Genomic DNA, 17,414 nt, shown 5'->3' on the forward strand with positions numbered 1-17,414 from the left:
GTTACCGCCAGCTTCTTTTCTTCCAATTTCTTTTAATGGCCTTTTACCTCTTTTGCACAGCTGTTTGATGGACCCGCTGCTACTGCTGCTACTGCTTCCGCTGTGGACTTTTCTGTCAACCTTTTCACCAGATTTCACTGAGAGCCTGCTTTGCCCATTGCGCCCTTTTTTATTTCGAACCTCTCTCGTTTTGTGTCTTACTTTAATACATTTCACTGATGCCTTGTATTCACCTTGATTACCGCTAGAACTTGAGCCAGCCTCACTGGAGCCAGATGACCAGGAGCGAGGACGCATCTTTCCCTCAGACTTATGTCGGACTTGCTTTTTGTACAAAACAGGCTTTTCTTCAACAGTGTTGTTACTAAACTTGTTTTCTTTCTCATTTTTACTTTTCTTCTGCTGGGTTCTTTCCTGGACAGTGGCAGATACTTTATTACTTCTGTCTTTAGTTACTTCGCTTTCACTATTGCAGTCCTTTGGAGAAGATGTATCCGTGCTAGTTGGTGGAACAGTGGATGAAGATGAGGAGCTAGAGTAAGAGCATACTTTGGATTTATTCCATACAGTCATAATTTCCTGCAGGCAAACTGGCTTTTCAGAAAGAGGAGGAAATGCTTCATAGTACCTTAAAGTAAAACAAAAAGGTAACATTCAGATCACAGAACTTCAGACAGGCAATAAGATTAGAAAGTATTACCACAATCACATCAAACCACTACCAATCTAATTGCCAAAAGATCTAGTTTGTTCTACATATGCGCATGCCACTCACTGCACTGTTTTTTTTAATGATAACAAAGAAGAGACTAACATAAGCTTTAAGAGTGCTTATATTAATATATGTTTAAAAACACATTGCCAAGTAAAAAAATACCATTTTTTTAGGGAGTACTATACTTCACTGTAGACAGAAATTGTGGATGCTTAAAACAGGGAAGGCCTGACTCCAGATTTCTTAGGTAATGTAGCAATTCACTACAGTCATATCAAACATGTCTGATTTAGAGTATAAATGAGGAAGTCCTGAATTTCAGATTTTAAATTCTCCTTTGTGAAATGAAACACTATCTGTTAAGTTCTACATGGTTTGATTGTCCAGTTATTAACAAAAATCTATTGCAAAAAAAGATTAGTTCTTGAGTAGTTTAAGATGTTTAACAGCTTTCTGCAACAGGGACAAAATTAAAATATGGTTTTCTGCAACATTTAAAGTAGTATGTTTGACAGGAAACAGATTTATACTGAATCACATATATTTCAATGAAAACCTATTAAAAAACATTCAGAAGTCAGTTAAGTTAAATGCACATTAGCACAATCAATTCCCTGAAGAAGTATCATCCATTGCACAACACTTCTACTAGACTGTTGCTACCAATGGTTATTATTAAGAGATACAGAAGAGAAATCAATGATAAAACTCCTGGGTACTTCCGTAACACTGGACTCGGGTACTTGGTGCCTAATAGACTACTTTGGTTATAAAGAGTTTAAAGGTTATAAAAGAGTTTCAGTTTCTCATTTCTGCAAGAGAAGACAGAGTTCTGAATAAGGGGAAATGGTTTTAAACTAAAAGAGAGTAGTTTTAGACTAAGAAAGAAAGAAGAATTTTTTATAACGAGGGTGGTGAAACACTGGCACAGGCTGCCCAGAGAGGTGGTAAGAAGCCCCATCCCTGGAAACATTCAAGGTCAGGTTGAATGAGGGGGCTTTGAGCAACCTGATCTAGTAAGAGATGTCCCTGCTCGCTGCAGGGGAGTTGGACTAGTTGACCTTTAAAGGTCTCTTCCAAACCAAACTACTTTCTGGTTCTATTAACCCAGCAAACAGATTCTCTCCCTGAAAGTCCAATGTGTCAGTTAATGTTGTTTTAAAGGCTTTTAATTTGTCTAGTTTACATGGCCTTAAGGAAACTAAAATACAGTACAGTTTGAGTTCTGCATATAGTCAAAAGAAAGCAGTCAGGACTTTGTCAGAAATTAAAACTAGCTCATGGCACCAAATGCTCATATTTAAATATTTAAGATGTACAAAAGAAGATGGCAGCAAAAAAAATGTATTTCTTAATATCCACAAAACTCCACATTTCCCACTAAGTTAACTTCACTGTGTTAAAATACAGGAGTAAAAGGAGAAAAGAGAAAAACATCTCAGATAATAATAATAATTTAAAAATGCATACATTTCTACTTGATCCTTTGCTGTGGGAGATAAATCAGTCTCAGGAGACAAAGAGCCTTCTAGCTTTTTGTGAATCTTCTCCTCTGTTTTGGAAGAAAATTCCAAATGCTTAACAGAAAAATTCAAAAAGCCAATGTATTTTATAACATTATTTAACAAAATGCACCAGAATGTATACCTGTACTAGTAGTAAATTTCCATAAAACACTAAATTATAGACCAATATATTGTCTGGTTATTATACATAAAGAAATTACAAGTTATCACCCAAGATTCAAGTTTTCCATAGTTGTCTTGCTACGCCCTGCATAATTGCCCAAACATGCAACTTCATGGTTAGCAATGACCCTACTAGGAGACTTCCGATTGAATTTTTAGTTATTTCATATCCAAATCCTTATCTCCTTCTTGCATTGTGTCATATAAAAAAAAAAGGATTTTTTAAAAAAATCAACTATTTAACTAAACATTTTTATGAAAGGTTGCAGCTCATGTATTTCAGTAAAAGGAAGCACCCCTGCAATAGTTCCTGTGCTTTGGCTGGATGTAAAGGCATATTTCCTGTGTGAGAGGTGACTCCAAAGATTTCTAATTTTTTATATTAAAATCTGTAAAATACCGAAAAATTGTGTGAGATACACACTAATTTTACTTTTTTTCCAAAATACACGGTCAACACCACTTTGGCTCAGTAAGAAAGTGTCACAGCGTAGCACTATTAAACAGTAAGAGCTGACTAGTAACTGCTAAATCCATGCTTTAAGCAGGTAAATATTTATCCCTTATTTATTGCTACTTATACTGCATGATAAGCATATTAATTTTACTATAAATGTCAAAGGCTGTTGCTATGCGCCTGCAAACATTTATGTGCAATGAACTTTCACTGGAGACACCACAATTTTATATTATGCTCCCTGCCCTAAGCCTGACAACATGAAGTCCCCATTATAATTCTCCTAAAGCCTGGAAATTTTAAGCACACCTCTCTGCCATGGCTACTTGTATGCTCTTCACAGGACTAGCTAGTATATAAGCATTTTGAGACCTATATGCTCTTTGGAATTATCAATACACAAAAGGAACAGAATCAAGTCTCTTTTATTTTTACTTCCTTTAGTGGGGAGGAGGGATGCTGAATATGGAATATTTACCCTAAAAGCAGGCATAGCTGGATATGAACAGTTATAGCATTTCATGAGGAAAACTCCATTTGTAAATGGCTATTTCTTAGCTAAACAAAACATACTAGTACAGAATTGCTTAAACTATTTGAATGAAATTATTAAAATATATCTTAAAATTGCATGGACTGTATTAAAAGCTAATGAATTAACAGCCTGCCCCCCCACCCCCACATCTCTGAGTATTACACAATTGATAAATACAATATATGGCCTCAGAAGTTTTAAAGATTTATTCCTCACCTTGCTTGCTCTGAAGGTCTTTCAGTCTGGAGCAAAGCTCCTCCACTAATGTTTCAATCCCAGAGCTCTGCACAACAAAACCACAAGGGTGGGGGAAGGAAAAAATAAATAAATTTTTAAAAGATAAAAAATAACATAGTTTACTAAAAAGAATATTCATTTTATAGAAAGATATCAATACCATAAACATGTCTTAGTATTTTTCTTTTTGAATGGGAACTATGCATTAAAAAGCAACAAAATTATTACTAGGTATGAATCCATTCCTATAAATACATTAATGAGAGGTCAAAATGATTCCACAAAACATCTAGATACATTCACACAGAGGTTTCAAACTACAAGTCACATCGTTGCATTACTGTATATCCAAGGTTCTGCAAACTCTGCACTGTCACATTTACCGGAATACATCACTTACCATTTAGCCAAGAGTCTCAGGATAAAAGTTCAAGAATCAACTGATCACTAAGATGCATTTTAAAAAGCTAAGCTTGACCCTTTGGTCACACAACTTATACCTGTGAGGAAGGGACTGTTAAAAGGACACAGAAAAATTCAGGAGTGAAAGTGAATGGAGAACAGTATGAAGACATACAGAATCACAGAATTGTAGTAGTTGGAAAAGACCTTTAAGATCACTGAGTCCAACCATAAACCCAACATTACCAATTCCACCTCTTAACCATGTCCCTAAGCACTTCATCTACCCATCTTTCAAATACCACCAGGGAAGGTGACTCCACCACTTCCCTGGGCAGCCTGTTCCAATGCTTGACAACCCTTTTGGTGAAGTTTTTCCTCATAACCAATCTAAACCTCCCCTGGCACAATTTGAGGCCATTTCCTTTTGTCCCATCACTTGTTACCTGTGAGAAGAGACCGAGACCCACCTCACTAGAACCTCCTTTCAGGTAGTTGTAGACAGCAATAAGGTCTCCCCTCAGCCTCCTTTTCTCCAGGCTAAATAATCCCAGCTCCTCAGCTGCTCCTCATCAGACTTGTGCTCCAGACCCTTCACCAGCTTCACTGCCCTTCTTTGGATGTGCACCAGCACCTCAACATCTTTCCTGTAGTGAGGGGCCCAAAACTGAACACAGTACTCAAGGTGCAGCCTCAAGCCTCACGTCTAGGTGACAGAGAGGGAGAGGAAAATATTTCCACAGTATTTTTATGCAAAACTTATCCCATAGCTCTGCCAGTTTACAATGCACAGTTTTTTTTTCTTTTTAAACATTGTGGTGTTTGCTCAAAAGAGCAGAGGGAAAAATAAACACATTCTTCATCTTCCCTATAAGCCTCTATTTTTCTCCTTTATTCCTCCACATAAACCTTCCACACACTCAAGCTTCCTTTTAAATCCCATTTTAGTGTTACTCACACATGCTTCTACTTTTGCTATCTGCCTCAACTCGCAGGTAGTTTTAGATAAAGCAAGAGCACCAGAACAGCAAAATACTGCAAAATAAACACACACTACCAACTGTCCCACAGGAGATAACCCCATGGTCCTCTAATGAAATGAAAGTTAAATTCCTGTCAGTGAAATACTAAATACCAACCTACAGCCCAATATGACCATTCCAGTTGGAAGGAAAACTAGGTGAGGTGGGTACTGTGTAGATATTTGTGTTCTAGTATTTCAATGCTTGAGGATCATGCTTGGAGATTACACTTTGCACTTTCCATTACTGCAAACAGAAGGTTGGAATCACAGCAACCTGAAAGAAGTGAGGAGGATGCAAGAAGTCCCCTGCACATTGCTGTACCACCAGGAATGGCAGAGGGAGAACCGTGTGACTTCTTGCATCCTACGCACAGTTTCCTCAGTAACAACTCCAGCATCTTGTCCATATCATACTTGGAAATTCTGAGACTTATACAAACCTCCTATAAAATTATCTCACCTTCTGAACTTGACATGATCATGTGTGCATAGTCATGGAACATGCATTCTCTCCAAGGGTAACACAGATCAAATGTCAAGTTACAGAAATGCATAAAAAAGTTTCATTTGCTGTGTCACCACACTGGTATAAAGATTTAATTTTTCCAAGATCTAAGAGTTTCTCCCGATTACTGTCTAGAAATTGCTGAGAAATGTGAATATATGTTGCTAAAGCACAATAAAATACTATGGAAAAGGGAATACTAATTTATACAGTGAAATTAGCTGGTTTAATTCTCTATCAGAAACACACACTTGAAAAATCATATACTGAAGCAGTTGACTTCTATGCTAACTTCTAAATTTCAATTACTTGCAGTCAAGTGAGAAAGCAATTTTCTGTTCCTAACTGCATTGCTGCACTGAAGTGCTAAATATAAACCTTTATGCCACACACTTAACTGAGGATGACTTAGCACTATTAAACTGTAGAAGGCATCTTCTGTATCAGTAAATTTAGCAGCATAAATTAAATTGATTAGAAAGAACCAAGCAGCACAGTAACATGGACAAACCTATGTAACTGTAACAATCGTCACTTTATGCCTATACCACTCCTGACTCCCCTTTCCTCCCCCCAAAAGGTCAACGGAGGAGGAGCTGGCCTTGTTTTTGCTCAGCTCTCCAAACTGTCTAATCAAACGGACGCCTGTGGCAAATACTCAAAATCTAAGAAATACAGATCCACTTCCATAACCTAATTATAACATCACGTCAAAAAAATCCCCCAAAGCGGCAACGATATGCTCACCATGACACCGAAGAAGTTAAAACTTTTGGAATCAAAGGCTTCATTTCCTCCTGTACCATGAAACTAATACTTGAGTCAGCTGACGCGCGGCACGCTGTCCTGCACAGCACGCGCCGATGGAGCCAGCCCTAGCTTTAAAAAAACCAGGAGGGGGGAAGCCACCGTGAAAAATGCCAGGTCTCTCTAGAGACCACTTGCTCAACCTCGTACTGCAATATATGAAAACAAACTGCAGACGTCATGTAACGAACACCTCAGCAACTATTCCTATATGACAGTGTTGTTCTCTGAGATTTAGTTACTGTATTTTTTCATTGTTTAAGTTAATAGACTGTAGTTGCACCAACCCCGCTGTCAGGAAGTAAGATATTCCAGGTGCTGGCTTGGTTGAGTAGGACACGATCAAGTCAACAAAATTAGGTGATCTGCCTTAAGGGCTTTGCCTATGTTCAAATTTAAAGAGAGTCCCCAAATATTACTAATATTGGAATACCTTAAAAACTTTTTTCAACACTGAAGTCTTAGTGCCTAATTAAGATTGCTTTTGGAATTCTAACATGAAAGGCTTAAATCTCATTATTATCTGTAAAATTATTTAAACTATTGACCCAGATTTATACTCTTTTCTCTCATTCAAACGACAAAGGGCAGCATATAATTTTTTAATTCCTATTTTTGATTTTGCAGAACAAAATCTCCTCCACACCAAATGCTTTTTATTCTGTTCTACTGTTTCCAACACATTTTTATTTCCTTCCCCTGCTTTAACTTACATCCAGTTCCATCAGAAGTTCTTCTTTTTGGCTTCTCATCATGTGGCTAAAGCAAGGGAAGGATTACATAAAGGATAGGTGTTATGTTACTGGCACAGGAGTGACTGTGCTAACAGATAAATTAAGCTTCTGAACTCACCCAGCATGAACAAGAACAGTCAATCTGCCTGCTGGAGTTACAGGACTCTTAACAGTCACTGTCTTCCTCACTGACCAACATGACTCTGTTCAGAGCCAAATTAATGTAGTTCTGTGTAATGGGGAATGACAGCAATTAAAATAACCAGCAAAGCTCACACATATTATATATATATATATACACACACACCCACGTAAAAATGTTTGTTGGGGTTTTATTGTTTGAGGGTCTTATTGTTTTGAGGGGTTTTTTTTGTTTGTTTGTTTTACACATATGCACATATACATATATATGTAATGTCAAATCTTTAACATCTTTTTAAGATGTTCTGCTTTGGAAGTAGAGCAGTCGGAGACGATAAGCAGTAACTCATTAGGTTAAAGCAATACAATTGCTTTTGTACATACGTTCATATCCTGATGTAGCTGCAGAAAATGTTCCTAGAAGACATTAAATCTCTAAACTTAGTTATGTCTGAAATATTTTTATAAATTTAAAATAATCAGTTTAATTGTGAACCAAACAATATTCTGTACACCAAATTCAAATCCATTAAAAACTGTTGCCTACGTTAAAAGCGGGCACGGGCTTCTATGTTCTAAGAGCTGTAAGAAGCTGTGAAACACTAGCTCCTCCCAGATTCTTCATGAGCCACTTTAACTCTTGTTGACATACATCTCCACTTGTAGGTTACTTCTGAACACTGCAAACAAGCAGTCACCATCCGGGAGATGGATCACAAATGTTCATGTTCCACTATTATTTCACATAGTTATTTTATGGAACTGAGGATAGCACTGGCCAGCAGAATTTTTGTTTTCACTGAGCTTCACCCTTTCCCATCACCAGTAACAATGTCTAGTTATGGCTCTTGTACTTTGTTCTGCAGTTCTGCACATATGCAATAGCCAAAAATTCTGGACAAAAAAAGGAAAACAAAGTTGTGACAGCCAGTATTTAGAATGAGCTTTCCACAGCTGATGCACCATAAATGTATACACAGAAACTGAAAAATTACATCAGATTATACAACTCAAAGGAAAGGGCTGGTTTGGGGGGATTTCTTTTTTTTTGCTTTTAGGCTAACGAAAGTCAGTAACTTTCCTCCAGAAGCTTTGATTTGTGTAGTGTAAATATTTACTAAATATAGCTTGTTACTTCAAGTCTGTAAGATAAGAGGAAAGCTCCTTGTTCCTCTTTCAGCTTTTTGAATAAACAAAAGCATTATACTCCATTTTACTTTAACAATTAAAACAATCAATCCTTTGCTTTTAGGTTCTGAGAGCTTTCTAGCTTACACTTTTAAAACAAATCCTCATTTCACTTTCCCAGACGTACAGAATTGTTTAGGTTGGAGAGAACTTCTGGAGATCACATAGTTAAAACCCCTGCTGAAACAGATCAGTTAGAGCAGAATACATATGTTTCTTTCACAGAGTACAAATACCAACAACCTAGAAATTAAAGTAAATCAATACATTCATAGTTTCAAATCATTCTTTTAACAGATCATAGGAGACTCCAGATGGAGATGGTACCACGACTGCAGTGTACCAGAACTGTTTTCTTGGCATGTAGCCTGTCACCAAGAGGAGGATTAGGTAGCTGTTCTATATGAATTGGCTGTTAATCCACATCAACTGAATAAGGCACAAAATGTGATTCACTGCAGCCACACATCTATTTCTATATTTTGTAGCATAATGAGAGCTAGATAAAAGTCTAGGTTTTCATTTTCTAACATTCTGATACAGTGTAATTCCTCTGGTTAGAAGTACTCTCAAAAGAGGTGCCCAAGAGACAAAAAGACCAAAAAAAAGACTAAAAGAAATCCCTAACCCCAAGATCATCCCTAAATAAATAAATGAATAAATAATGAATCCACCATAACAGCAGCCTTCCTGGAGTGTTCAATCCAGGCAGAGTTCAAAGAAACAAAACAAGGTTACAGTTTGCATTATGGGATTTTCCTCCAGTATAAAAGGGTGGATGACACTAAAAAACAGTTAAGTGTATGTATTTATACACCATCTTTTCGACCCTTCAGCACTGAGAACACAATTAAATCTTTATCTTTTCACTTGTACATATAATAATTTACAACAAAGACATTAGACCAGTCAAAAAACAAAATCTATTTATTAACTTCTCTTTTGGGCTCATCAATACTTGATCCAAGTAATCTTCAATAAACGTTTGACCTTAGAATATTGATTTCCAAGCATACTGACTTAATATTACAAAAAACAACCTCGAGCAATATGAGAGCAACAGCTTTCCACCAAGGAGAAAAAAATACTTTCTTGCAACTCTCTTAGTTCTGCTTTCAGTACTAAAACAGCATTAGGAAAGGTAAATCACATATCTAGGATGAGGCTCAGATTTCAGAGCTGTAATTTGCTACTTCACACTACACATTCTAAGAGAGAGATATAACAGCACATGCTATTTACTAATTCTAGATAAAAGAAGTCAACTACCAGATCAAACTAACCTAAAATGAACATGCTATCCCTAAATATGGGTTACTAGAGCAGCTAATCTGACTTCTGTTATTTAAAACTTAATTCTTGTAGCTATCTGACTTCTGTTATTTAAAACTTCTGTTATTTAAAACTTAATTCTTGTAGCTCCCTGCCATAGCAGGTTACATTGCAATAAAAGTTATCCCCCAAGAAAGGGTAATTCATCTCTGGAAACTATTCTTCTTGATTATTATTCATCACTTATAAACAAACATGCTGACTTCAAAGCCAGAAAAGATGTACTATCCTTGTAAGCAATGCTGCTGTAACATTTCCTTTAATTACACTACTTCAGCTTGCAGATGCTGAAATGTTCTTATCTATATTAGCAATGAAATGAGAGAAAAATTTAGAAGTGTATTCCCACCAATTATGCAAAAGTTATTTTCTGCATCAAGTGAAATGCAGACGGGACAGATGAAATTTCCTTGGCAGGTACTCTGCCATAGCCACTGAAGTCTGCTTGTGCATATGATAAGAATTCATAATTGGACCCAATTCAATTTTTTGGTGAAAATTATTTCTGTACATTAAGGAAAATTACGATCCAATAACATTGCTCTGTGACAAAACACAAGTCATTATTCAGGAGAGCTCTGTAACAGACTTCTCTGTCATTTTCATGGCCATGACTGCATACCTGAAAGATTGTGCCACCTTCTCCCTCCAAGATGTGCACATGCAAACTTTCTGTCCCAGACTTATCAGAGAAGCTGCTGGTGAGAGAATTGCCTTGACCCATTTTGCTCCCATTATCTTTGGGAGCACACACAAGGTGAAATAACTTTCAAATATACCGAACACCTACTTTCAGCCTCCCCCTATACTCAGAGTAGCAGCTTCAGTAACCTGACAAATCAGATACGTGGTACTCTGAGTATCTATATAAATGTCAAAGTCATAAGGAAAAAGGAATTTATTTATCGGAATTATTTTACTCTCTGCTGGTTACCTTGGCAAGACAAATTCATTTCAATTTTCTCTATGGTATCTGAAGTTATAAAACACAGGCTAGTATAGTTTGCCAAATTCAATACCATCTAGTTGAAGATGTCTCTGCTCACTGCAAGAAGGTTGGACTAGATGACCTTGAAAGGTCCCTTCCAACCCAAACCATCCTATGATTCTATAGCTTACATAGTATTTCAATGGAGAAAGAAGGAAAATTTGGAACCCAATTAATCTGAAAATACAGAGCCAATACAAATTCTCTTAAAGCAATACAACTCAAATTGTCACAGCAAACCAATGACTGGTTGGAAATAATAAAACCCTATGGTGCCTTCTCACAGAAGAAGCTGAGTGCCATCCTAGCTCCATTTTATTTTTCAAAACATACATCTTGTCTGAAATTTTTCATAGCTCCTGATCAATTTTTAAGTCCTTTCCTAAACAATGCTGTGTGTTCTAGAGAGAGGTAGCATATGCCTTTCCAGAAGGCCAACTGCATACAACCCAGAAGGAAGATGATATTCACTGATTTTGTGAAGTGTTTTGTAATTTCCTAGAAAAATTCTGAAAAATCATCCTCAGGCACACAGAAATACTTACAACTTAACTAGTCAAGATATATGTTTCCAGAAGCATCATCATTATCAGATCCTTAACTCATTTTTTCTGCTTGAATAAATATGTACTTTTCAACAGCAACTTCAACATTTCATCTTTCAGATCTGTTAAGATGGCTTTTACGTAACTTGTTTCATTCTTATTATGTCCTTTATCTTTACATTAACAGTATTGATCCCAGCACTTGGTTACCCTCCTTACAAGGCTTTCTGAATAACACTTTCAACTTATTTTTTAAAAAGTCAAAAGAATATCGGGCACTTCATTTACACATCTCCTGTTCACATCACTTCCAATTATATGAAGACATGTAAGTTAAATCACTTGACAAACCATCTAATATCTAATAACTAGCTGACTTCCTGGTACCCCCTTATGTCAGAGAAGCAGAGATCAGCAGAAATAAACCAGTGGTTAAAATTAATTTTAAATAATCTAGTTAATCTTGCATCCTACATAAGAAGGAAAACCCACGGTCCCTGCACTACAGGCTCCACAAGTCCTTTTGCCTCAGTTCTCACACATTTGTGCAATAGTGCCTTGGTCTAACTGGCACACAGATACCATAATCCTTGGACACTACAATAGTTGGCCAGAGTAACCCACCAATAAAAATATGGTCAGACATGAAATCATAACCAGTTTATTCATTTGGCCTGATTAGGAGCTTATTTCTTCAAATAAGGTATGTGTGCAGAACTGTAGTAACTGCATGGAAAGTTTGACAGTTCTGCACTCAGAGCAAGAAAGATGACAAATGCTAAGAAATTTTCAACAAAATCTTAATTTAGACACATCTCAAATTTGTGCTGGAAGTGAGGTACATTTGAGAACAAGATTATAATTTCAAATTTTTAACAACACAATTCACCAGAGCCGCACTTGTTCCTGTAAGTGCTCCCACATGATAATACAAATACCAGAAGGGTTATATTCCCCCTCATAATTCAAAACAAAAGCCAATGCTCCAAACAGCAGCATGCCCACAGCTGACTACATTTCAAAGAAATTACTGTTACAAAGTTTCAATTCCCAATTATGTTTCCTGTCACCTCCAAGCAGTAACCTCTCAGAATGGTGGGAAGGAAGGCACTGTTTGCATTTTGTCAAAAACATTAGAGCGGTGCTCTTTCAAAATCCCTTATGGAACCTATCAACCAAGACTAATTCTTACTTTAACACATTGTACACAGTTTCATGTGGCAGTTGGCAGATTCTGAGAGCCTGATTAGTTCAGAAATGGAACACATTGCCTGAACCTCATTAGGACATGCCTGGAGAGATCAGCAGCATTAGAGAGCAGCAATGTCTCCACATGTGCTGCAGAACAGCTTAGGCAAAGTGGCCACCTATAGGCAGAGAAGGAAAGAGTCTGGGAGACCTGGTTTCATCAGTGCAGAAAGTAAGGTACATAGGAAGTAGTCTCCTTTGCTCATTCTTAAAATGTCATAGAATCAAAGAATGATTTGGGTTGGAAGGAACCTGCAAAGGTCACCTAGTCCACCCTCTCTGCAGTAACCAGGGACATCTCTTAACTAGATCAGGTTGCTCAGATCCCCGTCCAACCTAACCTTGAATGTTTCTAGGGATGGTGTTTCTACAACCTCCCTGGGCAACCTGTTCAATGTTTCAGGAGGGTAAACAAGTGCTGGGATGAATACTGTAAAAAAATTCTTCCTTTTATCTAGTCTAAATCTACCCTCCTGATTTAGTTTAAAACCATTACCCCTTGTCGTGTCACTAAAGGCCTTGATAAAAAGCTTGCTCCCATCCTTCTTACTTCACACAGTTCAGCAGAATAGATACACCAATTGCTTTAACTGAAACTCTAGCACCATCTTGGGGTTGAATTTCACATATAATACTACAAGTGTTCACTGAATGAGCTATATTATATAGGAACTACAGTAACACAACCGAAAACCTGTTTGCTTTATTGAGCAATGCAACCTTTAGCAGAAAACTAGTCAGTTAAAAGGTAATTATCTTGGATTTGTTACCAATGGACAAGCAACAAGACTAATTTCAATATTATTAGTAGGAAATAAACCTACTGAAAAGTCTTACACGTATCAGTCTCAACAAGTAACCTCTAACTCCTGTCTTGCTCAGACAGTATCTACCTTGTAAAAACACAAGAGGTGAATTTCTAAAAAATAAGATAAGTCTCTACTGAAGGTCAATATTAAGAAGCTTTTTAAAATTTTAATTATTGAGCACGTCTCTGCAGTGTTATTTATACCCCAAGCATTTTGGAAAACATAAAATTTAGTACTGCAGTAAGAACACCCATTGATAACTACATTAAAGTACTTGTCTTAAAAGTTCTCACCATCATTCTGTCTTCATTTTCTGGCAAGTTGCAACGTACTTACATTTTCTCTGCTTTTGACTGCAACAAGAGCATCTGCAGCCAAAGACTCATATGAAGATAGAGAACTTGAGACACCAAAGTGCTTGTCACACAAAAAATACTGTCCACAGAACATAAATACATCAACAGTTTGCATTCTTACATATACCAGGTAGTATCTATCAAAATCAGACCACCTCTCACAGAAGAACTTAGTCTGCAACATGCTTTGCCACTGCAAGACAGTGATGCAGAGCGGTCAAAAGACTTCAGCTTCCCTGACTTGTCATACTCCATAACTCAGGAAATGTTTTAGAAATAAACACCAAACTGTAGGCTTTTTGAAGTCAAATGTTTGGTTTCTCCACCATAATATCGTAACTAGAATCTTGAATTTCTGTCTTAGACTGGAGTTTTACAGCACTACTATCCTTAGTAAGAGACAAAAAACTGCATTCAAACAAAATAAAGCACTCCCTAAGAATGAATACTATGTAAATGAAAACCCACTAGAAACAAGATGTCAAAAATATTTATTTCAACCACTAAGTGAAAGTCTGACAAAACAGTGTTTACTGTTATCAATTTATTTTTAATCTAATGTATTTTACGACTTCCTCTCCCTATCAAGCATCTTTTTGAAGTGATCACTCAATTTTAGGGCCTTTGATTACTGGTAGGGGGGGAGGACGCAGACTGCCTGCAATTTCTCAACACATCACTGGTTTAAGTAATTAAATATAAACATCAAAATCATGGTACCTGGACCTCTGTCATTTCCTACGAGACAGAAAAGTCTCAACAGAATTAACCCTCAATACCCTTTCACTGTCTGCACATTCTTCCTCCTGAAACAGATCAGACTGCAGAATCGTAACATCTTCATTTAACTGTCTCCCTATTTTGGAGTCTTTTTTTTGTTTGCATGTGTGTACACATTCATGTGTGTATATATTCTCTCTCTACAGACACACACAGGGTAAACATTATAACCATTTCACTTAAATACAAATTTATTTAAATATACTTAAGTTTAAATGCACTATGACTTCTTTCAGTTACTCCCAATAATGGAGCTACCTCAACCTTGCTTCCTTTGCTCCAATGTTAAGGTTAAAAGAAGAGGTTGGGCTGGCAGAGCAAGCATTCCACATCCATGACAGGATATTGGTATTTCCATATCCACCTACTTTGAAAAAAGCATCACAGGAGAACAGCAAAAATATAACCAAGCTCCAGGACAGCCCATGTGGACTAGTGACAGACCTCTTGCAAGAAATAAAAATTGTGAGAGCAAAGCTGCTAGTAGACATATTTATTAAGGTCCTAATGAACATACCCAACTTCTACCTATTTGACAAAAAAAAAAAAAAAGAATCTGTACAGGTAAACATTTTCAGATTATTCATAAAATAATTATTTTTTAAAATTCAAGTGGCATTAGGAAAAAAGTATTTAGTTGTATCTCAACAGTTTTTATAAATGCTGCTCACTCACACACCACTAATTGTCAGTTTTGGCTACAGTTAACAGTATTTTTGTCTTTTTGTAGAGATTAAATCATGACCATTGCATGGAGCAGCTTGAATGTTTCACAGCCCAAAAACTACTGATTATTCCCATCAGATTAGCACACAAACAAAGTACAGAAACCAGCCAACATAGTAAGTGTGTTTGAAAAGCAGAAATAAAATACATCTTACAAGTTACTTTAAAATATCACTAACATCAAAGCAAGATAACCTGTCCCCCCAGCTCCAGGGTAAAAAATAATAATTAAAAAAATCTATTTTTCTCTCTTATGCAATGCTCATGTTAAACTACCTACAGAACAGCTTTAAGTAACAACTTTTTTTTAAAAGGTTTAAAGGTTCCACTCTGTGCTTGAAAATACATTAAAAAAATTACGACCTGTAATTTTGTTAAAGACAAATGTGCAAGCTTAATTGTTTGAGTACGCAACAGAAGCCAAAATAGCCCTGAAATAACACAAGTCTACAGGTTATAGATTAATGCTGAGCAATAAAAATCTGACAAGGTAGCAGGAGTTAAAGGAGGAAGTTACTTGTTTCAACATTTCAGATCGCTCATGTTTTTTATTCTTTCAAAATTCTAGTTGAAGGGTTTCTTCCCTTCTTCTGTTTTAGATTCTGTGACCTTTGAAGTGGAGGCAGACCAGGGATTATTAATAAATTTACCTCCTTCCTTTTTCTTTTCAACTATATTTCTCTATATAATATAAATTTAGCTCTAAGTGATACTCTCTGATTTTCAGTTATGTGAAGATGCATTAAGAGAGTAATTTCTAAAGCTAAAAATTGATCATCAGTATTCCTTTGGTCTACATGAGACTACTACTTGTGTTGTTCATAAAATCAGTAGTATACAAACACAGACATATCCTCAAGACAGACATTACTTCTTGTAGTTATTTCTTCATATTTGCTTCATATTTAAATTAACTTTTATGGCAGTCAGAGTGCTGACCTCAACATTCTCTAACTATGACAGCAGAGCAAATTACCCACAAAATTATATTTTGCATCACTTTGTTAGGAAAATAAGTAAAGGGAAAATAGAGTTCAGAAATCTCTCAATTAGTCAATTAGCACTTTGGTAACCGAACAAATGTTCAAGTAGCTTCCCAAACAAGAAGCCAGGATATGATGGCAATGCTGCTGAAGGTGGTGGCGGTGGGAACAACCACACAAATCAACCCCACTTCCTTCATTATTCTTGGCCACATACCTTCATCGCTCTTGTTGGCCTAAGTGTCTGTGCTACAAATCTGACCAGGAAACCTCTCTGGGGTAACACATCCTCCACCTCAACCAGGTTAATCTCAGGAAACTGATTCACTTTCCCAATCCAGTTCTCCACACAACCACGCAAATGCTTGAGCAAGCACAAGCTGTGATTAGGAAGCTGTAGGGAGCAGTAACACAACCAGTTTCTTCATACAGTAGTGTCAGATCAGAGTATTTGTAGTTTTGTAAACTAAAAGATAGACCTTCTCATTTCTGCTGTCTGAAAAATCTCCCCAGAGACCTTTCATTAACCTCTACTTCTGATTTTTTTTTTCTTTTTAAACATTTCCTTCTATAACCTCTCCCTTTCTCCAGTTTTCCATTGAGCTACACGGTATCTGCTGCCTCTGGCATCTTCCTTCAACCTGCTGCCTTCACCTCTCCTCACCTTCTCCAGTCAGGGCACTCCAACTCCACTTCCACTCAATGATGTAATCTGGAAGGTGAACATTTGCTACTATACATTGCATTTTATTTAGCAATCCCAGATTACACATACAGTATGCACATTCCTTGCTGCTCACTCACAACACAAAGTAAATTTAGAATTTTAAGAAATATATTTATGCAAAGCTTTGTGGTAATTTCAACATTAAATGGTGCATTGCAGCTGTGCCTGATAAGAAGAGGTAAGGGCTTACAGAAAGGAAAGCATGACATTACATTTCATCTTTTGTGAAATCCTGCTGCCATACACAGATTTCATAATTTCCTAAAGAACTCTCAGAGAACTCTTGGGGAACTTGTATTTTAAGCAGCCACAAAGTAAAAGATAAGCATCACAAGCTAAATATATCTAATACAAAGAAGGGCGTAAAGTATTAAGAATCTATGAAATAGTCCAAACTTACTTCATCAGAAGCAGAGCGAAGACACTGGACAGCAGCCTGTTTTTTCATTTCCTCTAGTGTTAGATCAGAGCACTTTTTCTTACTCTT

General features: G+C 36.7%; 1 protein-coding gene across 1 annotated transcript in view; it reads right to left on the reverse strand.

The window, feature by feature from the left end:
* KIAA0232 (KIAA0232 ortholog) overlaps window positions 1-17,414 on the reverse strand; it is a 49,057-nt gene that overhangs the window by 16,939 nt on the left and 14,704 nt on the right. The window contains 4 exon segments of the mRNA XM_029086337.1: window positions 1-628; window positions 2,186-2,267; window positions 3,612-3,678; window positions 17,328-17,414. The exon segment at window positions 1-628 is cut by the window's left edge and continues 29 nt beyond it; the exon segment at window positions 17,328-17,414 is cut by the window's right edge and continues 25 nt beyond it. Of these exon segments, the coding sequence (XP_028942170.1) occupies window positions 1-628; window positions 2,186-2,267; window positions 3,612-3,678; window positions 17,328-17,414 (864 nt within the window).

Source organism: Antrostomus carolinensis, unplaced genomic scaffold (genome assembly GCF_000700745.2).
Source record: "Antrostomus carolinensis isolate BGI_N321 unplaced genomic scaffold, ASM70074v2 scaffold8308, whole genome shotgun sequence".
Classification (NCBI taxonomy): Eukaryota; Metazoa; Chordata; class Aves; order Caprimulgiformes; family Caprimulgidae; genus Antrostomus; species Antrostomus carolinensis.